A 16,883-nucleotide genomic window follows, 5' to 3' on the forward strand; every position below is an offset into this window, starting at 1 on the left:
ACTTTCTGTATCATAAAGGGTCCCGACCATCTCGACTTTAGTTTGCCAGGGAACAACTTCAACCTCGAATTAAATAATAATACCAGTTGCCCTTCCTGAAGTTCTTTCTTCTGAATGCGTCGATCGTGCCATGTTTTGGTTTGTTCTTTGTATATCTTGGCATTCTCATATGCTCGATTTCTGAATTCTTCCAGTTCTTGTAATTGAAGAATCCTGGATTTCCCCGCTTTGAACAGATCATACTTGAGAAATTTGGTAGCCCATAATGCTATGTGCTCGAGTTCGAGTGGAAAATGACAAGCTTTACCATAGACCAGTTGGTATGGGGACATACCTATGGGGGTTTTGAACGTTGTTCGATATGCCCATAGCACATCCTCTAGCTTGATCGACCAACCCTTTCGTGATGCGCTAACTGTCTTTTCCAGAATCTACTTTATCTGCCGATTTGATACTTCAACCTGTCCACTTGTCTGGGGATGGTACGGTGTGGAGATTTTATGCTTTACATTATCTTTCCTTAACAGGTTCTCCATCGGCTTGTTCAAAAAGTGGGTACCTTCGTCACTAATTGGTGCTCTTGGTACCCAATTACCTTTGATCCCAACAAATAGGATATGAACTTATCAAGAGCATACACAACAATAGGGAGTTCTTTCTCGGTGGTTGCATAATTCATTTGAGTGGGGTTCAATACGTGACTTGCATAGTATATCACATGCAGAAGCTTCGCCTTTTGTTGCCCTAATACTTCCTCTACTGCATTATCACTTGGATCGCACATGACCTCAAAAGGGAGAGACCAATCAGGGACAATAACTATGGGGGCCGACACAAGTTCCTTCTTCAGGGTCTGGAAGGCTTCCCTGCACTCTTTGTCAAAAAGAAACGGTGTGTCTTTCACCAGTAGGCTAGTTAGTGGTTTTGCGATCTTGGAGAAATCTCTTATGAACCTGTGGTAGAACCCCATATGTCCCAAGAAGCTTCAGATGCCTTTTTCATTCACCGGTGGTGGTAAATTAGTATTACCTCCACTTTTGCTATGTCCACTTTGATGCCTCGGTTGGAAATCTTGTGTCCCAAAACTATCCCTTCACGTACCATGAAATGACACTTTTCCCAATTCAGGATTAAATTTGTTTGCTGGCATCTTTCTAACACAAGTGACAAGTTAGTTAAACATTTATCAAATGAAGAACCGAATACTGAAAAGTCATCCATAAATACTTCCATATGCTTTTCGAGCATGTCAGCAAAGATTGATGTCATACACCTTTGAAAAGTGGCAGGTGCTTTGCACAACCCAAATGGCATTCTTTTTTAAGCGAAAACACCATAGGGGCATGTGAAGGCAATCTTCTCTTGATCTTCAGGGGCAACCGCAATCTGATTGTATCCTGAGTACCCATCGAGGAAACAATAGTAGTCATGACCGGCTAACCTTTCCAGCATTTGATCAATGAATGGTAACAAAAAGTGGTCTTTTCGTGTTGCCATGTTTAGTCTCCTGTAGTCGATGCACACTCTCCAACCTGTAAAGTTCTGGTTGGAATTAACTCATTCTTCTCATTTTTAATCACCGTAGTGCCCACTTTTTTTTGGTACCACATGGACTGGACTTACCCATGAGCTGTTGGAAATAGGGTAAATTAATCCCGCATCTAACAATTTTACAACCTCGTTGTGTACCACTTCTTTCATGGCTGGGTTAAGTCTTCGTTGTGGTTGCACCACCGACTTGTGATCATCTTCCATTAAGATCTTGTGCATGCAAATTGTCGGGCTTATACCTTTCAAATCCTCGATTGCCCATCCGATTGTGCCATTGTATTTTTTTAGCACTTGAATGAGTTTTACTTCTTGGACACTTTGTAGACTGGCGTTGATAATAGCTGGTCATTTTTTCTCAGTATCTAGAAATAAATACTTCAGATTTGCTGGTAGTTGCTTCAGATCTGCCCCTGTTTTGGGTTCTTCAGTGATATCTTATGGTGGCGGTGGTCTTAAATCTTCCCACCGGTGTGGATTAGATCTAACCCACTCAGTTTGTTTTTCCATCATAGTGAGCATCTCAGAGTCACCCTCATCTTCATTACTTTCAAAAATCTATAGACTCAAAACACGTTCTAACAATGACTGAGGCATTTTCTTTTCAATTTCTTGAGCAATTACTTGATCTATCATCTCTATAGTGTGGCTTGTGCCACTATCATCTTTGTATTGCATCGTGTTCCGCACATCTATCTTTAGATCTTCATCATAGACTTTGAGGGTCATTGTTCCTTCCTCTATGTCTATCATACATCGTCCTATCTCCAAGAATGGTCTGCCCAATATGAGAGGAATCTCCTTATCTTCGGGCATTTCCAGAATGATGAAGTCAACTGGGAAAACAAACTTTCCAATTTTTACAAGAACGTCTTCCACAATTCCATATGGTCGCCTAACAGAGCGATCAACAAACTGAAGTGTCATCCGAGTATCTTGAACGGTGCCAATGCCTAATTTCTTGTAGATGGATAGTGGCATCAAGCTTACATTTACTCCTAAGTGAATCAGAGCGTTCTTGTATTTTCTATCACCAATAGTGCATGGAATAGTAACTGATCCCATATCTTTCCTTTTCACTGGGATTTTCATACCTTGAAGAATGGCACTACATGTTTCAGTCATGATGATCGGGTCTATATCAGTGGAACGCTTTTTGGAGATGATGTCTTTCATGAACTTGTCATATATTGGCATTTGTTCTAATGCCTCAGAAAAAGGGATGTTTATTTCAAGCTTTTTGAAAATTTCCATTAACCTCTCAATTTTTTTTTCATGTTGATCTTTCTTCTTCTGCCTTGGAGGGTAAGGGAGTTTGATGATTGGTTTCAGAACTTTTTCTTTCTCCTTGACAGGTGGCATTACTACTTCTTCATCTTGGTCCTTGGTTTCCTTGATTTCTAAATCCACTTCTAACAATCCATCTTCCTCCATACTGTTTTCTTCCGCTGACTTCCCACTTCGGGTTACGTCAGTGTTAACATTGTTATATTCCCGCGGATTTGTTACCGTACCACTGGGTAGGGTGCCCGAAGCTTGAGAATTTGAAGCTAACTGTTGTGCTATCTGACCCATTTGGACTTCGAGATTTTTTATGGAGGCAATGGTGTTTTTATGATTGGTTCTAGTTTCTTCTTGAAACTGCATGCTGTGGGTGGCTAATTTTTCAATGGCAATCTCCCATTCAACCTTTTTAGGTGCCTGTTATTGTTGTTGTTGATGATGATACTGAGTCTGATATTTCCCTGTACCCTGTTGCAGAACATTCCCTCTCTCATCCTTCCAGGAGAAATTCGGATGATTCTTCCAACCTGGGTTGTAAGTGTTGGAGTAGGGATTATTCTAATTTAAGAATTTGATCTCTTCAATTTGTTGGGGAATAGCAAAGCAATAAACTGTGTGATGAGGTTCATTACAGATTTTACAAGTGCTAGCCTGAGTCGGCTGGACTTGAGCTTGTTGGTTCTATGTGTTGGCAGCAATTTTGGTAAAACCTAGAGTGTTCACAAGTTGTCACAAGTGTTGTCTTGACATAAGTTAACATGTTCCTACAGGGTGTGTAAAATGTGAATGTGCAGGATTTTACTGAGATGTCAGACCCGATGTCATGACATATGTATACAGAACATTCAGTCTGAATGTTATGTATTGTGTGATTGCGTTTTTTATGTTAATCTCTGTGTGATTGATGAGATGATTGAACGCGTCATTCAATCAGTAATTACAACCAGATTGACTTATTTTCCAACGAGATATTGGGCCCGTTTCTTTTGGCTTTTTTAAAAATGATTTTTATAGTGTTATATATTTTAGTGTAAAAAAAATTTACAAAGAAACTTTTCATAAAAGCTTCAAATGAAAATTTTGTTTGAATAGTTATTCTTAAAATGTTATTTTAAGTATTTTATCATTTTATCGAATCTTTTTTTGGATATCAAAATTTCAAAAAATCACTTAATTTTGAAACTATTTCAAATAGCTTTTTCTAAAAATAATTTTTGAGATACAATTTTTAAAAAAAATTGTGATTTTGACTATGTTTTGATCTTCAATAATGTATATTTATGTTATATAATGAACAATTCAATCTTTTAATTTATAAAAAATAAATTTAGAAAAACTTGTAATATTTTGAAAAACATTTTTGTAAAATCCATTTTTAAAAATATAAAGAAAAAATCTATTTTTTAAAGCTAAAACAAATTGGCCCATTATCAGCTGTCATGAGAAGATATGAATGGAAAATAGTTTTAGGGTTTTATGTTGTCCAAGCCCAGCCAAACACTTCTATATAAAGGGCATGGAAAACCTGGTTTTATACACAAGAAATAACAAACGAAATATTGAGAGAGAGTAAGGGTTTCAGTCTTGTGTCGTGTGTATTGTGAGCCATTCATTCATCCATAGATGATTGAATTGGACTGACTTTTGAGTTGTAATTTGTCCACTCTAAGCTTTGAAGCATGAGTGTGTATTTACTTGGTTGAAGCTTTTAAGCAAGATCAAGTATGTGTTTTTGAAGAGTGTCTTCTTTTCATTGTATTACTTGTTTTACATCACTGCTGTGATTGAGGGGGAGTGAGTAGGATCTCATTTCTAGGAGTTCTTAGATAGAAGTCACACGGGTAGAGATTAGGTGAAAAAACTGTAACTTGAAGTTGTTTACTGAGAGTCTTTGAACTAATTGTGTTTAGTGGATTTCCTTCCTGGCTTGGTAACCCCCAGACGTAGGTGAGTTTGCATTGAACTGGGTTAACAATTTCCTGTGTCACTTGCATTACTGTTCTTTATCTTTTATCCTGTTTATATTGTTCAGATATTAGTGTCGTGACATTACCTTCGACATCTCATATCTGATACCAGAATTTCAATTGGTATCAGAGCAGGCATCCTGCTCTGGTTCTGGGTGAGATCTAGGGACGTTACTTTCTGGTACTATGTATAGAGACGGAGGATCTGTTCACAGACCACCTATTCTGGATGGATCCAACTATGACTACTGGAAACCTCGAATGGTAGCCTTCCTGAAATCTTTGGATAATAAGGCTTGGAAGGTTGTTTTAACAGGCTGGAAACATCCAGTTATTACTAAGGAAGGAGAAGTTACAACTGATAAGAAGGCTGAGGAACAATGGGCCAAGGAGGAGGATGATCTAGCCCTTGGGAACTCTAAAGCATTGAATGCTATATTCAATGGGGTTGATAAGAACATCTTCAGATTGGTGAACAACTGTGAGGTGGCTAAAGATGCTTGGAATAATCTCAAAACCACTCATGAAGGCACCTCTAGAGTGAAGATGTCTAGACTGCAGCTGCTCACTACCAAGTTTGAAAATTTGAGGATGAAAGAAGATGAAAATATTCATGAACTTCATATGAATATCCTTGAAATTGCTAATTCCCCAGGAGCCCTGGGTGAGAAGATGTCAGATGAAAAACTAGTGAGGAAAATACTCAGGTCACTTCCTAAGAGATTTGCCATGAAAGTGATAGCCATAGAAGAGTCTCAAGACATTTCCAATATGAGAGTGGATGAGCTAATTGGATCCCTCCAAACATTTGAGTTGGGAATATGTGATGGATCTGAAAATAAAGTCAAAAGCATAGCCTTCATGTCAAACACTAAAGAGAAAGAGGAAGAAAGTGGTCAAGATACTGATGAAGATCTGGCAAATGATGTAGCATTACTGGGAAGACAGTTTAACAAACTTTTGAAAAAGATGGATGTAAGGTCTAAGTCTAATGTCAAGAACATCTCATCTGACACCAGTAGGTCCAATAATGCTGGAAGAAGAACAAGATCTGATGAAAAGTCCAAAGAAGGAAAAGGAGTTCAGTGCCATGAATGTGATGGGTATGGACACATTAGAGATGAATGTGGGACCTACCTCAAGAAACAGAAGAAGAGTTTTGTTGCTACTTGGTCTGATGAAAGTGAAACAGAAGAGTCTGCAAATCTTATGACTGCCTTGACTGGAAGATGGGGTTCTGATGAAGACTCAAGTGATGATGAAGTAACCTTTGATGAGTTAGCCACTACCTACATAAAGTTCTGTCACAGAAGTGAAGAAGTGTGTCAACAAGTGGAAAGTCAGAAGAAAGTGATAACACAACTTGAGAATGAGAAGGCAAAACACTTGGGAACCATCTCTAAGTTGAAGACTGAAGTAGTGTTCTTGAACTCCAAACTGGATGAGATGACAAAGTATGTCAGAATGCTAAACAATGGATCTGACACCTTAGACAAAATTCTCCAGACTGGAAAAATGGCAGGAGACAACTCTGGCCTTGGGTTCAATGAATCCAAACCTGAGTGTAGTCAGACTGGTAGCAAACCAAAGATGTAACAACATGTGTCACAACACCATAAGGAAAGACAACATAAAGGAAAATACCAAAGATGGAAGTTTGGCCTTGGGTTCAATGAATCCAAACCTGAGTGTAGTCACACTGGTAGCAAACCAAAGATGTCACATCATGTGTCACAACATCATAAGGGAAGACATCATAAAGGAAAACACCAAAGATGGAGATGTCATTACTGTGAAAAATTTGGTCACATAAAACCATTCTGCTTTAAGTTGTATAGCTATCCTAGTCCTTCTCATCATCAACCTAGACCCAAACATCACATCACTGTCAACAGAAAACAATGGATTCCTAGGACTGGTGTTACTAACCTGATAGCTCACACTTCCTTCAGAGTTTCAGCCAAAAAAGACTGGTATTTTGACAGTGGATGCTCCAGACACATGACTGGAAACAAAAACCTGCTAACTGACCTTCATCCTCATGCCACCAGCTATGTAACCTTTGGTGATGGAGAAAAGGGTGAAATCAAGGGGATTGGAAAGCTAAACTGCCCTGGAGTCCCTAACCTTGACAATGTCCTACTTGTTAAAGGACTGACTGCAAACCTAATAAGCATCAGTCAACTATGTGACCAAGGTCTAACCGTAAACTTCACAAAAATTGAATGTTTAATTACTAATAAAGAAAATGAAGTGATCATGAAAGGAGTCAGGTCTAAGGACAACTACTATATGTGGAGTTCTCAAGAAACTGGTTATTCATCAATGTGTACTCTAGCCAAAGAAGAAGAAGTGAAGATATGGCATCAAAAATTGGGCCATCTGCATCTTAAAGGAATAAAGAGGATTATATCTGTTGAAGCTCTTAGAGGAATTCCAAACTTAAAAAATGATGGAGGAAGAGTTTGTGGGGAGTGTCAGATTGGAAAATAGACAAAGATGTCACATCAGAAGCTCAGACATGACACCACTTCCAGAGTGCTGGAACTTCTCCACATGGACTTGATGGGACCCATGCAGGTGGAAAGTCTTGGTGGGAAAAAGTATGCTTATGTGGTGGTGGATGACTTCTCCAGATACACCTGGGTCAATTTTATAAGGGAAAAATCTGATGTATTTGAAGTTTTCAAAGATCTTTGTCTAAGACTTCAAAGAGAAAAAGAAAGTCAGGTTATCAGAATCAGAAGTGATCATGGGAAAGAATTTGAGAACAACAAATTTGCTGGATTCTGTGCATCTGAAGGAATTAGTCATGAGTTCTCATCTCCCATTACCCCTTAGCAAAATGGTGTGGTAGAAAGGAAAAATAGAACTCTCCAAGAATCTTCCAGAGCTATGATTCATGTTAAGAAATTGCCCTACCACTTCCAGGCTGAAGCTATGAACACAACCTGCTATATTCACAACAGAGTAACCTTGAAGAAAGGGACTCCTACTACTTTATATGAAGTCTGGAAAGGAAGAAGACCTACAGTCAAATGCTTCCATGTGTTTGGTAGTAAATGTTATATCTTGACTGATCGTGAACAAAGAAGGAAGATGGATCCCAAGAGTGATGAAGGAATATTTATGGGCTACTCAATGAACAGCAGAGCTTTTAGAGTCTTTAATTCCAGAAAAAAAGTAATGATGGAATCTATCAATGTTGTGGTTGATGATCAACAGATTGATGTCACAGACGATGTTGAGACATCCCTAAATGATTCCCCAGCTGATTTCCCAGACAAAAGTAATGAGAGTGAACTCACTAAAGCTGAATATGAAGCTGACAAAATTAATAAAGGACCCTCTATCAGAATTCAGAAGGATCATCCTAAAGATCTCATTATATGAGACCCAAATAAAGGGGTCACAGCTAGATCAAGGGAAGTGATCTCACATGGTTGTTTTGTGTCCAAGATTGAGCCTAGGAATGTCAAGGAAGCCTTGACTTATGAATTCTGGATCAATGCCATGCAGGAAGAGTTAGGCCAATTCAAGAGAAATAAAGTATGGGAACTGGTTCCAAGACCTGAAGGAATAAATGTCATTGGAACAAAGTGGGTTTACAAGAATAAATCTGATGAACAAAGGGTGGTTACTAAAAATAAAGCAAGATTGGTAGCACAAGGATACACTCAAGTTGAAGAAGTTGACTTTGATGAAACATTTTCCCTGTAGCTCGCCTTGAGTCCATTAGACTATTGCTTGGAGTGGCATGTATTCTGAAGTTTAAACTGTTCCAAGTGGATGTAAAAAGTGCCTTCTTGAATGGTTACTTAAATGAGGAAGTGTATGTTGAGCAACCTAAAGGGTTTACAGATCCAAATCTTCCAAAGCATGTGTATAAGTTGAGGAAAGCCCTCTATGGTTTAAAACAAGCTCCTAGGGCTTGGTATGATAGACTCATAGTGTTTCTCATTAACAATGGATACAGGAAGGGAGGCATTGACAAGACCTTACTTGTTAAGTATGAAGGAGGAAAACTCATGGTGGCTCAAATATATGTGGATGATATCGTGTTTTTTTGGGATGTCAGATCAGATGGTCGAACATTTTGTCAAACAAATGCAGTCTGAATTTGAAATGAGCCTTGTTGGAGAACTGACCTATTTTCTTGGGCTACAAGTCAAGCAGATGGAAGATTCTATCTTTCTATCTCAAAGCAAATATGCCAAAAACATTGTTAAGAAGTTTGGCATGGAGAATCCAAGTCATAAAAGGACACCTGCTCCTACACATCTGAAAGTCTCCAAAGATGAAAATGGTGTTAGTGTAGATCAAAGTCTCTACAGAAGCATGATAGGGAGTCTTCTATATCTCACAGCAAGCAGACCTGACATTGCTTTTGGTGTAGGTGTTTGTGCTAGATATCAAGCTGAACCAAAATTCAGTCACATAAACCAAGTGAAAAGGATACTGAAATATGTCAATGGCACCAGTGACTATGGGATGTTGTACACTCATGGATCTGGATCTATGCTGACTGGATACTATGATGCTGACTGGGCTGGAAGTGCTGATGATAGGAAAAACGCATCAGGAGGATGTTTCTTCTTGGGGAACAACTTAATATCTTGGTTTAGTAAGAAACAAAATTGTGTGTCTCTGCCCACTACTGAAGTTGAATACATAGCAGCTAGAAGTAGTTGTTCTCAACTGGTTTGGATGAAACTGATGTTGACTGAATACAATGTCACGCAAGATGTCATGACATTGTACTGTGACAACCTGAGTGCTATAAATATTTCTAAGAATCCTATTTAGCACAGCAGGACAAAACATATTGATATTCGTCATCATTTTATAAGAGAACTTGTGGAAGAGAAAATCATAGCCCTGGAGCATGTTACTACTGAAATGCAGTTAGCTGATATATTTACAAAGGCTTCGGATGCTAATCAATTTGAATGTGTAAGCGGGAAATTAGGGATTTGTATCTATGAGAATTTATAGCAATTAATTTGGAGTGGAAAAGGTAATAAAAATATTGTCTGCCCACTTAAAAGAAAGTGCCCCATTTATGGTAAATCATCACCTAGTATTGGAACTTCCATCTATAGTCTTTTCACACGAAACCTCTACTCAAATATTTCCACCTTCCTTCAACTTCATCAACTTTCTCTGCTAGGGAAACAGAAACCTTTCCACAAGAACAACAAGATGTCACAACATCCTTCACCATTTGGTTCTAAAACTACCAAGCATGCGCACAAAGCTAGAACGCCCCCTATGGACTTTCTTAATGAAGACATTTTGGACGTGATTCCCCTATCTGTCATTCCAGACGACGCTTCTGGTTCATCCTCAACTGTATGCCCTACTCAAGGTAATAGTTCCAATATCCCCTCTAGCTCTACTTATACTCCTAGTGCTAAGGACGACATGCATCACACTGATCGTGTCATTAGAAATCTTGTCACAAGGATCCTCAACGAAGGACACTCTGTAAAGGGAGTTTCTACTCCTCTATCAAGAAGGGATCCCTCTCCTGAGGTTGGACCTCAAAATGAGAAGGAGGATGATTCCTCAAGGTCTGAAAAAGATATAGCTGCTGAAGAATCTATCTGGTAAGAAATATATGGCATCACCTACTGCCAATGCTTCTCAGTCTAAGAAGCATGACTCTGCTAAGAAGGTGATTGACCTAGAAGTTGAGAGTTCGGATGATGAAGATGACAACTTGCTTCATCACTTGAAGCCTAGTGTGGCTAAGAGGATGAAGACCAGAAAGGGAAGGTCTATGGCTGAGATGATGACAACCAAAACCGCTAAGAAGGCTATTGATGTAGGCCCCTCAAAGTCTTGGAGCAAAGTGGAGGTGAAGAAGAGAAAAGTAAGAGAAAGTTATGACTCAGATGAAGATGTTGAAGAAGATAACTTGCTTCATCACTTGAAGCCTAGTGTGGCTAAGAGGATGAAGACCAGAAAGGGAAGGTCTATGGCTGAGATGATGACAACCAAAACTGCTAAGAAGGCTATTGATGTAGGCCCCTCAAAGTCTTGGAGCAAAGTGGAGGTGAAGAAGAGAAAAGTAAGAGAAAGTTCTGACTCAGATGAAGATGTTGAAGAAGATGTCCCTGACATCTCTCCTGTCAAGAGGATAAATGTTAGGAAATCCCCTGCAAAAGTCGCTATTGTACACTTGGATAACATTTCCTTCCATCTTGAAGATGGAGCAGCAAAATGGAAGTTTGTAACCCAAAGAAGAGTGGTTGTGGAAAGAGAACTGGGCAAGGACGCTGTGGAGGTTAAAGAGGTCATGAACCTGATTAAATCTGCTGGAATAATGAAAACTGTTACTGGGTTATCTCAGTGTTTTGAAGGTCTGGTCAAAGAATTTGTGGTGTTTGTTAGAGGGAAGTGTATCAGTTTTTCTCCAACTGTGATTAATAAGTTTCTAGGAAGAGGAAGAGAAGGTGCATGTGAACTAGAAGCCATAGAAAATGAGGTATGTAGGGAAATAACTGCTAGCCAGGTCAAGGAATGGCCTAGCAAGAAGCATCTCCCTGCTGGAAAGCTAACTGTGAAATATGCTATCTTGCACAAGATAGGGTCAGCAAATTGGGTGCCAACCAATCATATCTCTACAATCTCAAATACTCTTGGAAGGTTCATATTTGCTGTTGGAACCAAGCTGAATTTTGATTATGGTAGATTCATGTTTGAACAAATTGTCAAACATGCTTCTACAAATGCAGTGAAGCTGCCCATAGCTTTTCCCTCAATGATTTGTGGGATCATCCTGAGCCAGCAACGTGGAATTCTGAGCACAAATGATCTTCCTAGTAGAAGGAAACCCCCTCTATTAGTTCATTACAAATTGTTTGAAGGCAGTCATGTCAATGACATTGTCATGACATTTGCTGTGAAGAAGACAGCCTCAAAAGGTGGTCTGATTGCTGAACTGAAAGAAACTTGTAAGGAATTAGAGACTGGGATAAGGGTAGCTAAAGCCAGGAAAGAAGCTTTGGAGGTTCTGATTGATAGCTTGGAGCAAGCTGATAGAGATAATGTTGGACAGGCCAAGGAAACCGAAGCCCAAACCTCTAGTGAGAGGTCTGTATCTCAAGATGAATCAAGTGGCAGTTCTAGTTCTGATGTTGATGAAGATGCAAACTCCTCTGACTGAGTTTTGTTGAAGATTGTTCCCCACTTTTCTGATGATGTGTTGTTCTGGATGTTCTGATGGTGTTTCTTTTGGTAGTCATGTTTTGATGCCTTGATGTATTTTTCTGGGTTCTTTATTATTTCTCTGGATTTTTTATCTCAGCTTGTATAGCTGTGTTCGTTTATGGTTTTGTAACACCTAACAATATGTTTTGACATTTTGTGTGACATTTTGTTTGACTAATAGACATTTATTTTGTCTCATTGGTCTCTTTGGTCTCTTTTGGCTAAAAAGTGGGAGAACTAGCTAAAGGAGTTGTAGCTATACTATAAACAGATGACAGATGATATTGAAGATGATGTGTGTTGAGCAGACTGAGGGGGAGAAGGAGCACAAGCGCATGTGTGTTTAATATGTGTTTACGAGTTGTTATCTTAGCTAGTAATGTGTGTTTTAATACTTTTGCTGCTAAATCTGATACTGTGATTATACTCTTGTGAAACAAATGGTCTGATGTATGTTTTAGCCAAAATTTGCAAAAGGGGGAGTTTGTTGGTTCTATGTGTTGGCAGCAATTTTGGTAAAACCTAGAGTGTTCATAAGTTGTCACAAGTATTGTCTTGACATAAGATAACATGTTCCTGCAGTGTGTGAAAATGTGAATGTGCAGGATTTAACTGAGATGTCAGACCCGATGTCATGACATTTGTATATAGAACATTCAGTCTGAACGTTATGTATTGTGTGATTGCGTCTCTTATGCTAATCTCTGTGTGATTGATGAGATGATTGAACGCGCCATTCAATCAGTAATTACAACCAGATTGACTTATTTTCCAACGAGATATTATCAGCTGTCATGAGAAGATATGAATGGAAAATAGTTTTAGGGTTTTATGATGTCCAAGCCCAGCCAAACACTTATATATAAAGGGCATGGAAAACCTGGTTTTATACACAAGAAATAACAAACGAAATATTGAGAGAGAGTAAGGGTTTCAGTCTTGTGTTGTGTGTATTGTGATCCATTCATTCATCCATAGATGATTGAATTGGACTGACTTTTGAGTTGTAATTTGTCCACTCTAAGCTTTGAAGCATGAGTGTGTGTTTACTTGGTTGAAGCTTTTAAGCAAGATCAAGTATGTGTTTTTGAAGAGTGTCTTCTTTTCATTGTAATACTTGTTTTACATCACTACTGTGATTGAGGGGGAGTGAGTAGGATCTCATATCTAGGAGTTATTAGATAGAAGTCACACGGGTAGAGATTAGGTGAAAAAATTGTAACTTGAAGTTGTTTACTGAGAGTCTTTGAACTAATTGTGTTTAGTGGATTTCCTTCCTGGCTTGGTAGCCCCCAGACGTAGGTGAGTTTGCATTGAACTGGGTTAACAATTGCCTATGTCACTTGCAGTACTGTTCTTTATCTTTTATCCTGTTTATATTATTCAGATATTAGTGTCGTGACATTACCTTCGACATCTCATATCTGATACCAGAATTTCAGAGCTATCTGTTGAGTACCTATATTTATAGCTTTTAATTTCTTTTCTACTTCGGCAGCAACTGTGTCTTCCAGACGGATTTTATTTGTCTCTAATTTTAGATCAATTACCCCTTCTGGCTGACTAGTACACTTGTTGTATAATTCTAGATGCTCATTGGCAGATATTGCTTCAATAATCCTTTTAATACTAGTGGTTGTTGAGAAATTTGTTGAGCCACCAACTGCTGTATCGATCAACTGTTTTGTTTTTATTTTCATCCCGTTAACGAACATCTGCATTTGTTTAGTCTGATCCATATTATGAGTTGGACACGCTACTAAGACCCTTTTGAATCTTTTGTAGGCGTCTCCCAATGATTCACCATCCTCCTGTTTGAAATTAAGGATTTCATACCTTTTCCTCATGAATACTGATGCTGGAAAGTACTCATTTAAGAATGTAGTTTCCATCTCTTCCCATGATGTGATACTGCCGGTTAGAAGAGAGTAGAACCATTCTTCCGCATCTTCATCTTAAGTGAACGGGAACATTCTTAATTTTTTTGCTTCATCAGTATGGCCATCAATTTTCAACGTGGTGCTCATGGTCATATATCTTTGTAGGTGTTTGTTGGCATCTTCATTAACCTTTCTAGTGAAAGGTTTTATTTTCAATTGATTGATTATGCTAGGATGTAGTTGAAAATTCGTCACATTTACCGGTTGGTTGACAATGGTCAGTCGACCACCCGGTGCGTTTGCACCTCCATATTCACCTAGGAGTCTTTCCAGAGGTGGATGAGGTGGACTCAAAGGATTATCAGCCATTGGTTCTTTGACTTCGGAGTGATCAGAGGTACTTTCTTCTTTGGAATCCAGTCTTGCATTCCTGCGTCTTTGGTGAATGGTCCTCTCGATTTCTACGTCAAAAAGAAATTCAGCTGAGAGTTCTCCTCGCATAAACAAATTAGTAAATTATAAATGACAGCAAAATAATTTTATTGCAGAGCAATAAAATTTTAATTAAACTTTAAAATTAAACTCTATATTTTGGAAGTCCCCGGCAACAGCGCCACAAACTTGATCGGAAAAATAGCAAGTGTACTATTTTGCCTGTTGTAGTAATAAAGGGGAAATTCCCCGAATGACGATCTCAAGGACTGCACGTCAATATCGAGTTCAAATTATCATTCAATTAAACATAGTTATAATTGGGGTTTTTAATTCAAAATTATAACAATAAAGGTAAAGGCAAATAATAATGAAAAATAAGGGTTTGCAAGGTAAGAGGAACAATGCCTGGGAAGATGTATGATTTATGCCAGTAACAACTCTGAGTCACTATTGCATCAACAAATATCAATTAGTATCAGTTCTCAAGGGTATTTTCTCCCAATTCCTTGGTGAGAAAACCATTAATCATTCTACCCTGATTTCTATGTCCATATGCAAATAGGGTGAAGTTAAGCTTTATTATATCAAGAATACTCTGATTCATACAGGATATCCCTAGTCCTAGGTGATATCAACTGCATAGTAACCTTACGAAAACCTTACCAATGGCGGTCCAACCTAATTGATAACCACAAAACAATCTCGATTGGTCTGAAAGAGAAAACATTAAACACATCAAAAGATTACCGTAAAAATAATATTATAAATGCAAAATGTAAACTCAAAGTCATTACAATTCTAAATCAGGGACACCCCCTAGCATTGGGGGGTTTAGCTACTCATATTTTTCAAAACGAATGCAAGATAAAAATTACACATTACAAGTAATTGGATGACTTGGATCTTCAATCGCTTCCGCTGATGAAAACCTTCCGCTCTCTGAATTCCTTGATCTCTGTAATACTTGATTGCTTGACAATTCTGGTGTTTGCCTCGTTCCAGGATGATCTTTTCTTTGGTAGAAGGTTCTCTTGTATAGTGAAAACTCCAAGAAAAAGATGGACAACTCCAAAAATATCTTCACAAGCCCGTAAAAAAGAGAAATTTTGGGCCTGGGTTGACACGGCCCGTGTCAGCTCACTGCTTCAATTTGTAAGTTTAAGGAGTGCCTTAGAGGGGGGGGGTGAATGAGGCACTTGGACGATTTTCCAAATTTTCTACGATTTATTGAATTTTACTTTCTTGAGAAGCTTATGTGATGAAATGTGGTAAAGTGAGGAAAATAAAGAACACCACGATGTATAGTGGTTTCCCTCACAGATCGAGAGTACTCCACTCCCCTTTTAACACGAAAGAGATTTCACTATAATGTTAGATACCTAGCACAAGTCTCTAACTAAGTAATCAAGAACAATCCTCTTGAAAACTTAACTAACAAGAAAAGAAAACAATCCTTCCTTTTCTTAACACTTATATCCAACAATCCTGGATCATAAGCAATAAAACTAAAACCAAACAATCCTTGGTACTTAGGATTTTACATAGTATTTGAATGAATATTTGATTAATTGTATTGTATAAGACTTTAATCAATTGATTAGAGTCTTCTTCTCTTTCAATATGAAATTTCAAAGGCAAAATAATCTATAAGTGCTCAAGAGTACTTTTGAAGAAAATGATATGAAAATTCTTTTTCCAAAAGTAAACTAATATGAGAAATAGATGAAAATTGAATGTAGAGAGATTTTGAAAATTGTTTTGAAAAGAGGTGAAATTTTGTAATGAAAATATGAAAATTATTTATAGTATGAATGCATCCCTTTAATCATAACAAGACAATGTTTAGAAATGAAATCAGATAATTGATCATGAAAAGATGCAAGCTTTAATCATGAAAAGTTATGATGAAATGGTGCAATTAATGATGAAATAATTTTTCAAAATTTTCAAAATATTTCCAGCATCAATCGATTGACATAACTTAAAAAATGAAAAAATATACTAAGATCAATCGATTGACATACATCATCAATTGATTGGTTCAGTTTGAAAAACGAAAAAATTTAAAACAGAAAGATTGATCAATCGATTGTATCAAGGCATCAATCGATTGGTTCAGTTTAGAAAATGAAAAATTTTAAAACAGAAAGTTTGATCAATCGATTGTCATACAGCATCAATCGATTGACATGTTCAAAATGTTGAAAAAATTTCTAAGTTAAAAAACTTTTGCACATGCAATTTTTAAACACTATTTAAAATAAATAACCATGATAAAAACAACTTTAGAATGATAATTTTTAATGCATGATAAAAACTTATGAGCACTAGGAGTATTTTGTCAAGAGTTTCATATACCTATATTAGATTCATGAAGGCTTGATATGTTGAAGTAATCTTCTTTTTCCATTCTTTTGATTATGGAGAGCTTGATATGTTATCTTCATCAAAACCTTGTAGGAGGCTTGTCTTCACACAATTGACACGCCCGTGGTAGCTTAACACAGCTGAGGAAAAGGCCTGACGTAGGTCGTGTTAGGCTAATGTTTTAGCT

General features: G+C 37.8%; 1 protein-coding gene across 1 annotated transcript; it reads right to left on the reverse strand.

Moving 5' to 3' along the window:
* Positions 1 to 2,106: 2,106 nt before the first annotated feature.
* Positions 2,107 to 2,673, reverse strand: LOC127079675 (uncharacterized). The gene has a single exon (XM_051020059.1). It carries the CDS (start codon positions 2,671 to 2,673, stop codon positions 2,107 to 2,109), a length of 567 nt encoding a protein of 188 aa, XP_050876016.1.
* Between the last annotated feature and the right edge of the window lie 14,210 nt (positions 2,674 to 16,883).

This window comes from Lathyrus oleraceus, chromosome 5 (assembly GCF_024323335.1).
Source record: "Lathyrus oleraceus cultivar Zhongwan6 chromosome 5, CAAS_Psat_ZW6_1.0, whole genome shotgun sequence".
Classification (NCBI taxonomy): Eukaryota; Viridiplantae; Streptophyta; class Magnoliopsida; order Fabales; family Fabaceae; genus Lathyrus; species Lathyrus oleraceus.

What these genes read in the sequence shown, in the direction of transcription:
- LOC127079675 (XM_051020059.1), bottom strand. Translation starts at nt 2,673, where the DNA reads ATGACTGAAACATGTAGTGCCATTCTTCAAGGTATGAAAATCCCAGTG.